This window comes from Fundulus heteroclitus, chromosome 8 (genome assembly GCF_011125445.2).
Source record: "Fundulus heteroclitus isolate FHET01 chromosome 8, MU-UCD_Fhet_4.1, whole genome shotgun sequence".
Lineage (NCBI taxonomy): Eukaryota > Metazoa > Chordata > Actinopteri > Cyprinodontiformes > Fundulidae > Fundulus > Fundulus heteroclitus.
The window spans coordinates 10,765,323-10,779,991 of NC_046368.1; the positions used below are offsets into that span (position 1 = coordinate 10,765,323).

Sequence of the window (14,669 nt, forward strand, 5' to 3'; positions counted from 1 at the left end):
TTTCACTTCTAACAACACAAGGTCACGTCTCCTGCCGAGCCATGACCTTCACACCTGGACGGCCTCACCCTGATCAGCTGCTGCTGCTATATGAGGATGGGCTGCACGCCGTCAGATTGTGTGATAACCTATGCTGTGACCCTTTCAGGCTTTCTGAAAAGCTTTGTCAAAGTACTGACGTGAGACTAACCAGTCTGTTTTTCCTCCCTTGCCCAGCGACCTGCCCGGACCGTCCCACGCCCCTAGTGTTCCCCTTTGGTTCTTTATTGGTTCTGACCACATATGAATGAATATATGCTAATATAAATAAATGCCAAGACTGATCTATATGACTAGTAAGACACGTGGTTTCCTGTTTTTGCATGTAATCCCCAGGGTTTCACCTGGCAATTTACATAGGTATCATAATATCTATTAGGTTTCACATGAGCATCGCATCGGCTTTACATTATACCATCAAAACCTGCTAAGATTACAGTCCCCTTATGCAAAACATGTGTTCCACATGTCTTTCACATACTTCGCAAGTGAGTTTAACAAGTGAAATTGTACCTGGCGTCACGTTTGGTTTTGCCTGCATGGAATTCACAAGTGAGGTTTATCTTCGAGCGCCTATACAGACTTACGGTGCACCACAGATTGGGCTAATGCTGGTCGTCCAGTATGAAAGCGGCAAACAGTTTTGCTGACTCACACAATAGTAGCAGCTCCAGCCCGTAACAGTGTGGGCTGTGTCTCTCATCTCCTGCAAGGCCTCGGCACGAAGATAACCCAGCTCCCTCAGACAGCCGTCGTGGAACACCCGTGTGCAGATCCTGCAGGGGTAGAGGTCGTCCGCCGTCCACACCTCGCAAACATCGCACATCTCGTCTCGTGGCGGCTAGTAGAGAAAGTAGAAAGCCTGAATCAGAAATTTGAAGCTTCCATTCAGTGTTTTTTTTTTTTTTTTTTTTTTAGCGCTTGCCCAACATTCAGCAGAGCAGTCATTTGACTGAAACAAAAAGCTACCATTAAAATCTCACTGACTTTAATTTCCATTGTGTTAAACAACACTGGAATCTGTATGTAGCAGGAGGCTTTTATTACTCTCGTCTAGCTGCTTTCCGCATGATGATTTCTGAATAAGCTGGCAGGCAAGACTGTTTAGAGCTCTCCCAAATGGCCTCGCTGAAAGGGGAAGTTAAAAGCTGGGTGTCATAAAGAGGGCAGCGATGGAATACTATTTAAATAAGGCAGAAGCGTCTCTTGCTATTAGACAGACAGACCTGGAGGTAACTCTGAGTGCTGGGCTCTACACATGAAAATAGTGAGTTTTTTTTTTTTTTTTTTTTAGAAAGATGCCATCATATTTCAATATTTTAATGGATAAAAAAATAACTTCTTAGGGACAAAAGAGAAAAATACATCCATTATTTGTTCCGATAGCTGTCTAACAATACCATTAAATTAATGTTACATCGGCCACGTTTTCTAAAATGAGAGAACATTTTCAAATAAATTTTATTCAACAGACAGGTATAAAGGTTTTTATTTTTAAAAAAAATGTTTTATAATTTCTTGCTTTTCAATAAAATTTACAAAACATATTTCATACCAGCTAAGCATGCAAACGGCATGAAACACCTAATTTACAGGAGTAATGTGATGGGTAAGCAACCTTTCCAACTCAGAGAGACATTTTTGCTTTGGTAAAAGCCACATGAAGATTAATGAAAAAAAAAATATTTTGCTACTCTATATGCTACATGAATTTGTTTTAAGGTTTTGAATTAAAGTATTTTACCTTTCATTTTTAGGCCACAAATTAAAGGAACTCATCAAGCGTTTTCATGAAAATGAATGAATACAGTTTGTTCAATGTAACATTCACATTTTACAGAAAATTGTATCAAAAGGCATATGGTTTGCAACCAAAAGACATGGAAAAAATTACTTGATAAAAACAATATTTCTTCCACAATTAGTATCATTCATTGTGAAAATTTTATGCATATAATGCTCGAAAACAACAAGGGGAAAAAAACTGCTAAAGCAGGATTTTTTTTTAGAATTGTTAAAATTGTTAAAATGTTTGACTAAAGTTATTTAAGAGTCATTATAAAGGTTCTTTGAGAGCCACATGCGGCCCAGGAGCCACAGGCTGCAGACCACAGGTCTAGAACATTAGTGATTCTTTGAAAGCACTGAAATTGCATCACATGAGAATCTACTTATATTAATTAATACCTAGAGTACCTTGCAAATGTAGTGTTTTTCACATTTTTGTCATGTTAAAACAACAAACCTTTTTTTTTTTTTTTTGGGGGGGGGGTTATATGATAAAACTAATGACAGTGTGTAATTGGGAAATGGAAGAAACAGAGTGTATAGTTCTTTAGGACTAAGCCATGGTTCAGCAACTCCAGCATTCGACTGCCACGATCCAGCAACCTTTGGATGCACCCTTCCTCCAACACACCTTAATCAAATGAGTGGTTCATGGCCAGGCCTTTGCAAAACTTTACAGAGGATCCAATAATTCAGTCGTTACATAGAGTCCAATTTAGAAGATTTACTGAAAACATTTGCTGGTGAGAAACAGGAAGCCGCTGGAAACTATGACAGGAAACAACTTCTTAGAGTCCGGGAGGGGGCGTTGGCCCTGATCAGCTGAAACAAGACAGAAACAGTAAGAGGGCTAATCTCAGCCTTTAACTCAGTAGAGGTGACAGGGACAGAGACGTGAAGGCAATCAATGATCCAGACACTGCTCAAACACGGAGAATGTAGGCAAGGGCAAACAAGTCCGGGGGTAAGTCTGATCAGGGAGATTAGAGGAACAGGCTCCTGGTTAAAGTCCAGATAACAGAAGCCGTTGAGGAGTCAGACAGGGGCAAGACGACACAGGGAAATCCAAGAATGGGAACAAAGTCGAGTTATTGGCAATGCAGCAATGCATAATTCTGGACATCTACTCACCGAGAGCTTTCAATAATCTGGCAGCATAGGACTGTGGGAAGCCAGAGTATAAAGGCTGGTAAACAGGTGTAGGTTGTAAACCTAACAATCTGCAGCTAGATGATCAGAGGTGAATGAAATTAAGTTTCAAAACAGAATCATAACACAATTGAGGTTTGCTTTTGTAATGTGGTTGAGTGTATAAATCTTGAAGAGTAATTAAACAAAAAAAGGCTGTACGTGATGTAAAACGCCCTGAAGAAGCAACAAACCATTGATTCTGGAGCGGTTCTTTATCTCTGCTCACTCCCAAACTGTCTTTAAATTATAGTTCAGCGCTCCTATTAGCATACGGAACATACTCCTCAGTTTTCTTCTTCTTTGTATTCCTTTTTGATCAAGTAGATTTTCATCACGGTTTGATGCTTCTGTCTTTGTGTTTAACTTATTCTGCTATGTACGGTTTGGACTGCATCGCCAGTGAAGCGAGCCAAGGACTGGTTTTCCTCCTTCTCTTTCTGCCGCTGTTACATTTGTGTTCACACCTACTGTAGCAGAACACACTATAAGAAAACATTTAACGACATTGTCTGAATTAGATTCACTTGTTCAGTAAATAAGCTAAAACTACTTCTCTATGGTGTTTTGTCGTCACACAGTGGTTCAAACAATTTAACAAAAATGTGTATTATTTTACTTCATTTTTAGAGAAAACAGTATTTGCAACTGATTTGTGTTGTGGCGAAGTTAATCTAAATCAAAATGCAAGCTAGTACTATTGTATAGGGATTGTTAATTTTCCATTTTTGTGCCACTTTTCAGAGTGCACCAAGTCGTCATAGTGGGTACTCCTTTTAAAATAGAAAAAACCCAGCAGGTGTTGTTGCCTGTGTGAACTCCCTCCCCTGTTAGTCAGCGTCGCCCTGAAAATAGTAACCTCTCAGAGTCAGCCAAAGCAGCTCGCCCACAACATGCTCAATGTGAAGAGCACTCATACACATCAACAACATATCACAGCTACTGGGACACGAAATAGGGCTTTCAGAACACAACTTCAAGCTCATACCTTATCACCTTTGCACCCTTGTAGGGCTGTTTGGATGTAAAAGAGGGAACGACAGACGATATTCTACCTCCAAAATCCAACACTGTATTTATGTATTATTGCTGAAGAGATTTGCATGTGTTCTGTTACTGACAAGGCAGTCACTGATAAAGTGCATTTCAAAACCCTAACCACACATCACAATTTATTATTTTTTTGGGGGGCTGGGTTATGTGATAAACCAACACAAGGCAGTGCTGTGGAAGTAATAAGGTACTCTTCTCATTTTTAGAAATAAAAATCTAAAAAGTGTCCCCTTCACGTGTCACCTTTAAATGTCACCTTGTTAGCTAATTTAGCCAACTGTGTATTATTTAATACACAGTTGATCAGTAGATTTGTATAAATAAAGCTGCACATCACCCTGACAGTTACACACGGTGGTGGCAGCATAATGGTGTGGGCATACTTTTTTTCACCAGGTAGAGGGGGAAAAAAATGGTTCTGCAAAGAATTGACTAATGCAGGGTTATTGCAAATATGCAACACTTACACTCAAATTTGTGCTGGTCTATCACATAAAATTGAAATATATTGACATTTCAAAGCTATAGTTGGTAATCCTGTTCAGAAACACTTTTTGTTATACTGGGTGAAATGGCCCTTCCATCCTGAAGAGTAGTCAATACATTATGTATTCAGAAAAAGTCAATCAAAAAGTCAATCGAAGAGAAAGGCCTTAGTAGAAAGAAATAAGACCAGAGTAGAATTGGGATTTTTTTTGTTTTGTTTTGCTTTGTTTTGTTTTTCTTCATAAAATCCCCCTGAGGAGCAGAAGAGCAGGTAAGATGGTCTTGCACATGCACAGTTATTTAAAAAAAAAACTTTTCTTATGACAGCATGTTTTGCAATGCAAATTGAGAAACAGAAACTGTTAAAATAAAAGAACAAAAAAGGTGTCAGCCTCAAAAAACCTACTACAGCTAATGGATATTTTCTGAAACTGCCATTCTCATAAGGGAAAGAAAAATACATCAAACACCTGATGTTCCTTTGGAAAGTCTTCGGTTATTTTAAATGACTTAATATAAAATAAAAAAAAATCTTTGTTATGGAAATTGTAACATACTTGACTGAAAAGAGGAAACAAGCAGCTGGGATAAAACATTCCTTCAGAAAGCCTGCAACAAAGTTGCAGAATTATAATTTTTTAAGGAGACAGATGTAATTATTAGCCCAAGTCTGCCTCTGACTGGCTGATCAGCCTGTCGCAAAGAGTCCTCTTCCAGAAGCACAAGCTGCTAAGGAGAACCAAGTCTGGGCTCAGGAAGAACAAACCAGAAAACAAATTAAGAAATATGTGGCCGATCAACAGCAGATATTGACAAAAATATTTAGCACAACTTCATCTGACAGATTAATCAAATTCATGTTTTTTGTGTAAAGCTATGCAAGATTTTCATAATAAACCTCAGACATATGGTAATGTTTCTCAGTAACTTAATTTAAGCAAATCCTCAATGTTTCAAAAACAGGGGCCAAAACCAAAGGCGGCCAGAGTGACTTTTCTGGACAAAACCTCAGCTGTTTGCTGAAATTTTCCCTATCAGCTAAATGATGGGAAAATCATGACCTGAATAAGTTCAGCTGGAACAATATGGCTATTGGGCAAAAGGGCAACTGAAAAAAATAGCCTTGTTTTGGTCCCTGTAGGAGGCTCTTTTCCTGTTCTGTGGTGTTTTTTTTTCTGATGTTTATATCTGACGTGTCCAGGTAGTTACCAGAGTATGAATAGATTCTCCTTTTTTTCTTTCTCCTCTTAAAATAGAGACTAAAGGCAAAATAAGCTATAAACCCTTTCTTTTAGATGTTTGGGAGAACAATAATATATTGATATGTTAGCTCTTTAATTAGTTTAGATCAAGGATGTCTGGAGTTAGGCCCGTGGGCTATTTGCTGTCCAGAATGATTTATTGTGGCTTATGATCAAGAGTTATATTAATGTGGCATGCCAAGATCAGTAGATAAACAGTTCCACAGATGCAAAGCCTTTTGAAAAAAAAGAGGACACACTAAAAATTTCTTAATATGAAAAATCTTAGGTAGAACAAAAAAAAGTGTCTTTTATAAACCATGTTTATAAAATATTGTTTTAATAATGTTAAGGTTTTATCAAATAGGATCAAAGACATCCAGTGACTTATTAAAAAGCAGACATGGGCAGACTCATTCATTTTTCTAAATAAACCAAGCGCTTTTAAAGAAAGCATGATTCACCCTTGGAATAGAACAATAAAAAAAACAATAACATTAAAATAGAACAGAAGAAACTGTCAGATATTGCACACCGTTCTGTTACTTGCATATCCTTCCTTAAAAACATCAATCTACTTTTGTTAGTTTTATTAAAATATTGTGGGTTTTGTTCATCGTTAAGCAGGTAAAGATATTCAGTTATATACCCAGATTTAATAAAACTAATCAACAACAAAGAGAGGCCCAAAAGTACTTCACACTTTACAATTTTAGTCCACTTTTAAAAAAACTTTTCACGCTAGAGTTGATAGTAATATTTTGAATGTTCAATTCCCAAGATTTAAACTTTCCACTTTTCGTATTAGCAACGTAGAACTTATTCAGTATCTTTGTGTTTATAAGCTTAACCGTGCTACAGAACCAGAGGTTACAAGTGTACTGATCAATACCTGCTCCTTGTTCTCCAGGTCCACCTCAATAGGCTGGTCATCGTCAGATTCCCTTTTTGGTCGCACAAAAGCAGGGGGCGTGAGTTGATGGCTCTTGTCGAGGTCTTCAGGCTCAACACCTTTCCCGTCCCGTAACCTCGACCAAGCCTCCTGGTTGACTTTACATTCATCTCTAACCGGAGCTGAGGCCTGTTGGGAGGTTGACGGTCCTGCGTCATTGTCTGTCTCCTCCGGCTTCACCTCCTCAGTGTTTTTCTCATCAGGACTGGCTGAGGTTTTGGCATCGTCTTCCCCGTCCCCCGCGTCTGCCTCCGCTTGCTTGGCTGTACGATCCTTAATGCCCGCCTGGAAGGCCGAGACGACAGCACTGCATTTCTGCACCTTCTCCACCTGCTGTTTCTTTGACATAAGCACTCCCATGGCTACAGAGAGATGGAGAGAAAAAGAGGCATGTTTTTCTATGAATAAGTAATATTCTATTCATTTCTCTATGTCTTTTTTCCACTGAGACATCTGACATTGTAGAGACAACATACAGAGACAAGACTGTAGCTGCTATCAGATTTGAGCTCAAATACAGCTACAGTTTGATTGGAGGTAAATTCAATTACAATTTCCCTCCCAGGCTATGCCCACTAACCACAGAAAGCACATATACAGAGGTATAGAAATTCACTTACAGTAGACCCATGGGCAAGGAAGTCCAAGTTTTATTTGACGTTATTGCCTTTGATACGTGTATGTAAACGTAATATCCATACTGTAAGTTTAATTCTTCAACTGCTAAAATGTGTTGGTCCTGGTAAACACATGATAATGCTACACTATGTCAAAAAGCCCTGCTCATAAGAATGCAAGCATTACTGCCCCATTAACAAAGCAGTATACCGTAAACTGCAAAACTATTTAAATCCCCACAGGGTTTGACATGTTACAACCACAGCTTCAGTGTCTTTTACTCAAACTCTATGTGGTAGAAAAACACAACGCAATGCCTCATTATCAAGTGAGAGAAAACAGTTATAAAAACTGAATCACGAGATGGAAGGTTTTGCTCATTCTTTATTGCAAAATGACTTAAGCTCAGTTAGACTGAAATGACAGGATCCGTAAAGACCATTTTTCGAGTATTGCCATGAATCTTCTAGTGGATTTGGGTTCAGGCTTTGACCGGCCATTTCTCTTTTTTTTTGGAGATTTTTCACAGCTCTAGTGGCTCACTTTTTAACACAGTAGGCTGACAAGAAGGGGGTGGAAGAGGGGGAGAGACATGCGGCAAAGGACTGCGGGTCGGAGTAAAACCTGGGTCAACTGAGTCGAGGACTAAGACCTTCGTACATGCCCTGGGTTTTTGCCCTGCTGGAAGGGGATCAACCGCCGACGCCTCAAGTCTTTTCCAGGTTATTTTGTAGCTCTATTTAGCTCCATCTTTGTTCCCATCACCTCTGACCAGCTTCCTTGTCTCTTCTAAAGAAAGATATCTTCCAACAAAAATTTCACGAGAACTAGACTTAACAGTAGTTTAACATTAAAGGAGCAATAAGCGATATTTCACCACTAGGTGGTGCTTGAGCGCTGTCCGTAGACCAAAACAAAACCCAACCACGACCTTTCCCTTCCCATGCATCACCCTATACACCCACAAGGACAACAAGACAGCAAAACAGCCTCACCTTTCGGAGGAACACTTCTTGTGAAGAAATACGTAACTCATAATTTAATAGTGCTTTTAGCAAGAAAATATTTTCATCTGCAGGGGTGCTCTCTGCCATGTTGCTCCAACACTGCACTGCTCTGATGGTGGTATTTTAGGGCAGGGAGGGGCTGTTCACATGCATGCCCACGCATGCACACGTACGGTCTGGTCTATGTAAAGCAAGAGCCTGTAGAACGACACAGAGAGCTGTGGTGTGACATTTCTATCTAAAATATTGAAATTGTGCTTATTGCTCCTTTAAAGACATAGAGGATTGCCAGAAAATGAGAACTGGTTTTCTATAAAGACATACAAAGTAAACAGGTTGTCCTTTTTCCTGTACTCATATGAAAGCCTGACCCCTCAAAATCAAATGTATTATGCTGCACCTTCCCTGAACCCTTTGCACAACACATTGATACAACTTGTTTCTTCCCTCCTCCGCATTTCTGAAAATGGTCTTCAAACAGGTTCACCTGATACTAAGTGTTTTTCATGCCCCCGCTACATGGACCTCACAGCCCAGACCTTCCCTTTCAAAGCCTTTCATTTTCACTAAGGCTCTACGTCTCTTTCCTCCGGATCAGGAAACACTCCTGTCACACAACACTTTCAAACCAGGTGTGATATGTTATCCTCCTGCACTGGTATCAGGATGTGTGAATTGACCGAGGCAAAATAAGAACTAGAGCTGGTCCACCACTTTCATGCCTCCAAATCACAATGTGCAATGTGACAAAGCAGAATAGCCTTTGATGGCTTTAACATCCAAATTTGTAAAAAAAAAAAAAAAAAATATATATATTTATTTGTCAATGGACTCAAGACTCTTACTAAGCAGATTTGAAGGACTGCACTGCAGGTCACCCGTTGCACTGAAATCAAAGCTAAGTAGCAGAATTCTAGATGAGCTTTCTTAGTAATTCTGCACTTGAATCTTGATGAGACAGCTTGACAGGGAGACTAAAGGTCTGTGTTGTGAGGGTTATTACTCTGCACAATAGCTAGTAAAAGCCCCAGGGCAGTCCAAGCTCTTTAACATGTTCACTTTTTGTCACATTACAACCACAAACCTTAGTGAATTGTATTGTGTTTATATGCAAAGCAGTGCCTTATTGCGAAGTGGGAGGAAAACAAATATTTTTCAGTTGTATGTTTTGTATTCTTTTTTTCCCGAAATCTATACACAAACATTTCCCATCTTTCCCATCACAATCTTTCTTTGCGGAATTGGTCAAGCTTAACTACAGGCCTGCAGCTCCCACAGATAATTATTTTTTAACCTCATTTTTGTGAATACATAATGTATTAACTACTTTTCAGAATCAAAGAACAATTTCACCCAGTCTAACAAAAAGTGTTTCTGAACAGGATTACCAACTATAGTTTATTGGCAGTTTAGCTTTTCACCACACATAGTGTTGTTCCACGTTGGCCAAGACATAAGGTTGTGGTTTTAATCTGCCCAGATCACCTTCTTCTAAATTGTTTCCTACGTCACCTCAAATTACAAACAGGAGTTGTTATGTTGTTGTTTTTTTCAATAATGGCATTCTTTTTGTCAGTTTTCAATAAATCAAAATAATTGTGGTGTGTATACCTAACTCCTCCAGAGTCACATTGGCTGCTTTTCCTATTAATACTATCTTGCAGCCTGTCAGCTTAAGTGGATGGTTATGCCTTGGTAAGTTTGCAGCTGAGGTTGTACCTTTTCCATTTTCTGATGTTGGATTGTGAGCTACTCTTATGGATATTCAGAAATTATGGTATTTTAATCTACCTCTGTTTTATACTTCTCTACAACTTCATCACTGACATATTTGCTGTAAACCTTGGTCTGATGCTGTTTGTTCCATAATTTTATCTAAGTAATATCTGAGATATTGGTTGCACTGGGTATTATTTAGGGGTCTTAGAGTAAAGGGCACAGAAAAGAAATGTCATAGTTTTTAGTTTTGTATTTGTAAAGGTTTTTTTTTTTAATTGGTGTTCTTCACAATTAAGACCTAGTTCTGTTTATCTATCACTTCATATACCCCCCAACATACTTAGAGGTTTGTGGTTGTAACATCAGGAAATATTAAGTTAAAATGGCGTGAAACAAGTCCAACATATCCAAAGAAAAAAGTAATTTTACTACAGTTGTGTGTGTCAGTAGTAAACCCTAGGGTGTCTACAAAGAAGTGAATCTTGACAAAACACAATGTCATTACATTTAAGAGGAGTCGGAGTAATGTAAAATTTTGTTTCTATGCTCAAAAGATATTTCGGAGAAGCACTCTTGATAACGGGGTTTTCAACTAATCAGCATATGCTGCATTTTTTCCATAAGTCTGTGGAGAAGGGTGCACTTTTCTCTGCAGCTATCTGTCATGGCAGCAGCTCAAGAACCGGAAACACAGCAACAGTAAATCCAAGGATTAAAAGCAGGTTGCCTGCGTGCTGGGGCAACGCAGGAGCAGCTGAGAGTACAACGAATAATGTCAGCCAAGCTCTTCAGAAATTATGACTGAAACTGCATAGTTGCATGACTGATCAACCAATATGGTTCATGAGTTGGTAACGTATTTAGTTCATCTGCACAAAGCACAAGAGTATTTCCTAACTATAACATTAATCTTAAGCAATGACTTTCCATGCAAGGTCAGGATACTACTTATTGAAGAAATGCATCATCTAACTGATTTTATTTGTGAGGTCAATTTAATTTTTATGGGAATGACATTTTTTATATATATTTCTTTGTTCACCATGAGTTAAAGTAGGCATGTTTTACCTCATCTAAACATGAGCAAAAGATGCTGCACATATTAATGACAGCATCTAAACAGTGCGTTAATGAGCGTTTGGCTCTCCGCATCTCATCATTTCCCAGATTATTATCCTAAACAGCTATGAACAAATGCTTATCCGGAATGATTAGCAGGGAGACTTTTTACATCATTAGGGTTTCTGTTGCCTCTCCCATTCAGGCATCCTCACCATGTTCAGATTCGTACAAACAGAGTAGCTGAGACTTAAAATCCCATCACATGCTCATAAAAGCCTGGCAATTTCATGCAACTGCAAGCTGATTATATGAGCTACAATGAGTTTGCACAAATTCCCCTCCTCCACTGGCTGTTTTTTTTATTGTCAAATAAAAAAAAACATTTTTCTTATTCTAAAAACAGTGGAAGGAGAAAATGCAAGTCATGTATCTTTGCAAAACCGGTGATCCAGTTGCATTTGGAAGCTCTATGGACAACGCAGTGTTTTCAGCAGCCACAGTGCCTTGTTATTGCTACCCTTTTTGTACATTTTGTCATATCAAAACAAAAACCTTTAATTTTTGATATCAGTATTTAATCTGACACAACAGCAGACAGTAGTGCTAATTGTGAATTGGAAGGACTCTTATACATTGTTTTGACTTTTTTTATTCACAAATTAAAAAAAACATCCTTGTCATTTTATTTTACGAGCATCCTGATGCTCAGCTGCTCACGAGGTGGGACGCTGCTGCGTAATGACGGACACCCGACGCAGCTCTCATTGACGATGACTGCAGCTCTGCATTCTGGTTCAGAAAAGCGCATGTGCAATCATTTTTGGCCTTTCTTAATCTGGCCCTCTCAAATGCGACACATTGTTTCACTTTGTGGGACAGTGGGACAACAGTGAAAAAAATGTGGGACAGTCCCATAAAATCAGGACATCTGGTCACCTTAACTTGCCAACCTTGCAGGATTACTCTTCAATGCCTGTTTTCTTCCCATTAAAAGAGTCATTAAGCGAATAAGAAGGAAAATAGTCACATAATGTATGTGCACTTTTTTTCCTTATAGCCTGGGAGTAAAGGGAGCTGATTCTAAAGCCAAGCATTATTTGCAACAGCTTGACAGCAAAGACACCATCTACTGTCTTTACCTGCAACGGTGTTTTCATAGGTCTACCAAAAAAATCAGACAGCTGCAGCTGATCCAGAAAGCTGCTGCTCGCGTTGTCACTAAAACCAGGAAGCTAGAGCACATCACCCAGTTCTAAAGCCTTTATACCGGCTCCCTGTAGCTCAGAGGATAGACTGCTGTTAGTTTATGAATCACTGAACGACTTAGCACCAAAATACTTTTAAGGACCTGTTGTTGTTGAGACCACTCAGAGCTTCTGGTTGTGGTCTACTCTGCATTACCAGTAACAAACATAGAAGCAGCATTCAGCTTCTATGCTGCTCAGATCTGGAGCAAACTTCCAGAAAACTGACAAACAGTTGAAACCCACCTGGTTAGAGTTGCTTTTGACCCAGAAAAGCATAAATGTTGACCAACATATGTGATGTGTATTGATGGTTTCACATAGTACACCTTAATGTTTATCAGTGGTCTCATAATCGGAGACCCTTTCGATGTTTTTGTGATGTTTTAAGTTTTCATGAAGTAAAGCGCTTTGAACCGCCTTGCTGCTGAAATGTGTTATACTAACAAACAACTATACACGCACTTACTCACACCCAAGGGCAAGTAAGAATTTAGGAAGTTGGAGTATCCGGAGAGAGAGAAAACTCCATGTAGAAAGAGGTCAGGCAAATATTTGAACCTGAGTCTTTCTTACTTTATTATTAAAATAAATCTTGATAATTGAGATGTGACAAAAAAAAAAAAGAATAATTAAGGGAAAACTCACTCTTACGCTAAAATATCATAAGCGCTATTTTTTTGGGAGATTTTCTGCTGACTGTTCCCTTGCTGTTTATTGTACTTTTAAGTCATGTTTCATTATTTGTTTGGAGTTTCCTTATTCTGTTATTCTTTAGTTTTCCAGTGTAAACATTCCATGTTTCTTTTTTTTCCCTGCTCAATATTTTCTTTTTTCTTTTTTTATTCAGTCTCATTCATGTTTATTAGGTATGCTTTTCTTCTGTTTCCCACGTTCTGCCTCATTGTAATCAAACTTATTTAGTTCACCTGTTACACCTCATTATATCTCATGCCACTTGCCTGTTTTCCCCACTACTTAAACTCCTGTTTTTTTTTTTTTTTTTTTTGTCTCATTGCAAGATGTGATCCTGATTTTGTTCATGCTATGCTCATTCATGTTATGCCTTATCTGCAGCACTGGTGAAAACATGTCTAGACTAATGCAATATTTTGTCAAAATCTTTACAAGGTTTTTACAATACAAGGTGTCAAAACCAATTTTACAATATCTTCAGGGATAACGCGGGGAGTGAAATTTCATTGAAAACTGCTATTATTTCACTTCAATACATATTGGTCATTTAAAATGTATATCAATGTAATTTCTTTGTGTATTTTGTGGGGGGGTTTATTTCTGGAAAAAATAGGGTTAAGCTTTTAACAATTAGCTGTAAGACTGCAACCGCAAAGAAGTGTAATTAATAACGGCAAGTATCTATGACCTTGTTAATAAGTTAGATAAATCATTCAGCATCTTAACATTTGGTTCTTTTGTTCTGGAAGTAGAAGAAAGTGAGGATTTGTTATTGTTAGGCCTAGTTGACTGGGTCAAAGCATCTTTAGACCAGCAGCTCTTTTGAGATGTTCCTTGTACACATTTAGTATGAAAAAACATTGACATAATCACAAAAAGTCACGGGCAGCCAAAAATTATTAATGCATGCTGGGAGTGAAGGCTGCTTACACGGTCTGATCAAACAGGTGAGCTTTTGTCGCTTAAATTCCTGAATAAATGAATGCTGGTTGTAATGGAAGGGTGTCAGAATAAACCTTGTTTTAAAATTGTGTAAAAATTATGCAACAAACTGGGGTCTTAATACTCAGGCTTACAGAAATTTTAATCAAATATAAGTCTTTAAGACCCATGTCCTCACAGAAATGTGACCTTTCAATGAAAGCTCTTCTTTGATTTTAATAAATGCTTTCCTATTAAAATTCAGTATTCTGTCACGTGGCTTTCCTTTTTTTTTCCAGGAAATCCCCTGGAGAGTTACCCTTTAATAAGTGCCCATGCTTCATGCTAACATTACCTTGTCTTTCAGGACTTTAGCAAAGAATAGGGTTCCTCATGGTGGAAATACGCTCATTTTAAAACGTGACAACTACAAAATGGAAGGGGGAAAATTGTGAAGATATACGTTACTCACCCTTACAGAAAATTGACTTAGCATTATATTACTTTTTTTTTAAATCAGTAGGTTTGAAATCACAATTACATAGGATATCCTGCTCGAATCATTTGCATGTTTTTTTTTTTTTTTAGATTTGTAGCTAAACTTTCTCCTCAATTGACTTTATTGCACTTCAAAGTGCCTTGCAAAAGTATTCAT

General features: G+C 38.3%; 1 protein-coding gene across 2 annotated transcripts in view; it reads right to left on the reverse strand.

Annotated features, from left to right (window-relative positions):
* Window positions 1–14,669, reverse strand: part of phf24 (PHD finger protein 24) — a 51,725-nt gene that overhangs the window by 16,613 nt on the left and 20,443 nt on the right. For both annotated transcript variants that reach the window (XM_021318763.2, XM_021318764.2), the window contains exons 2-3: window positions 6,688–7,109; window positions 695–880 (exon numbers count right to left, since the gene is read on the reverse strand). In XM_021318763.2, coding sequence (XP_021174438.2) covers window positions 695–880; window positions 6,688–7,107 — 606 coding nt within the window. In that variant the 5' untranslated portion in view covers window positions 7,108–7,109. The remainder of the gene's footprint in view (window positions 1–694; window positions 881–6,687; window positions 7,110–14,669) is intronic.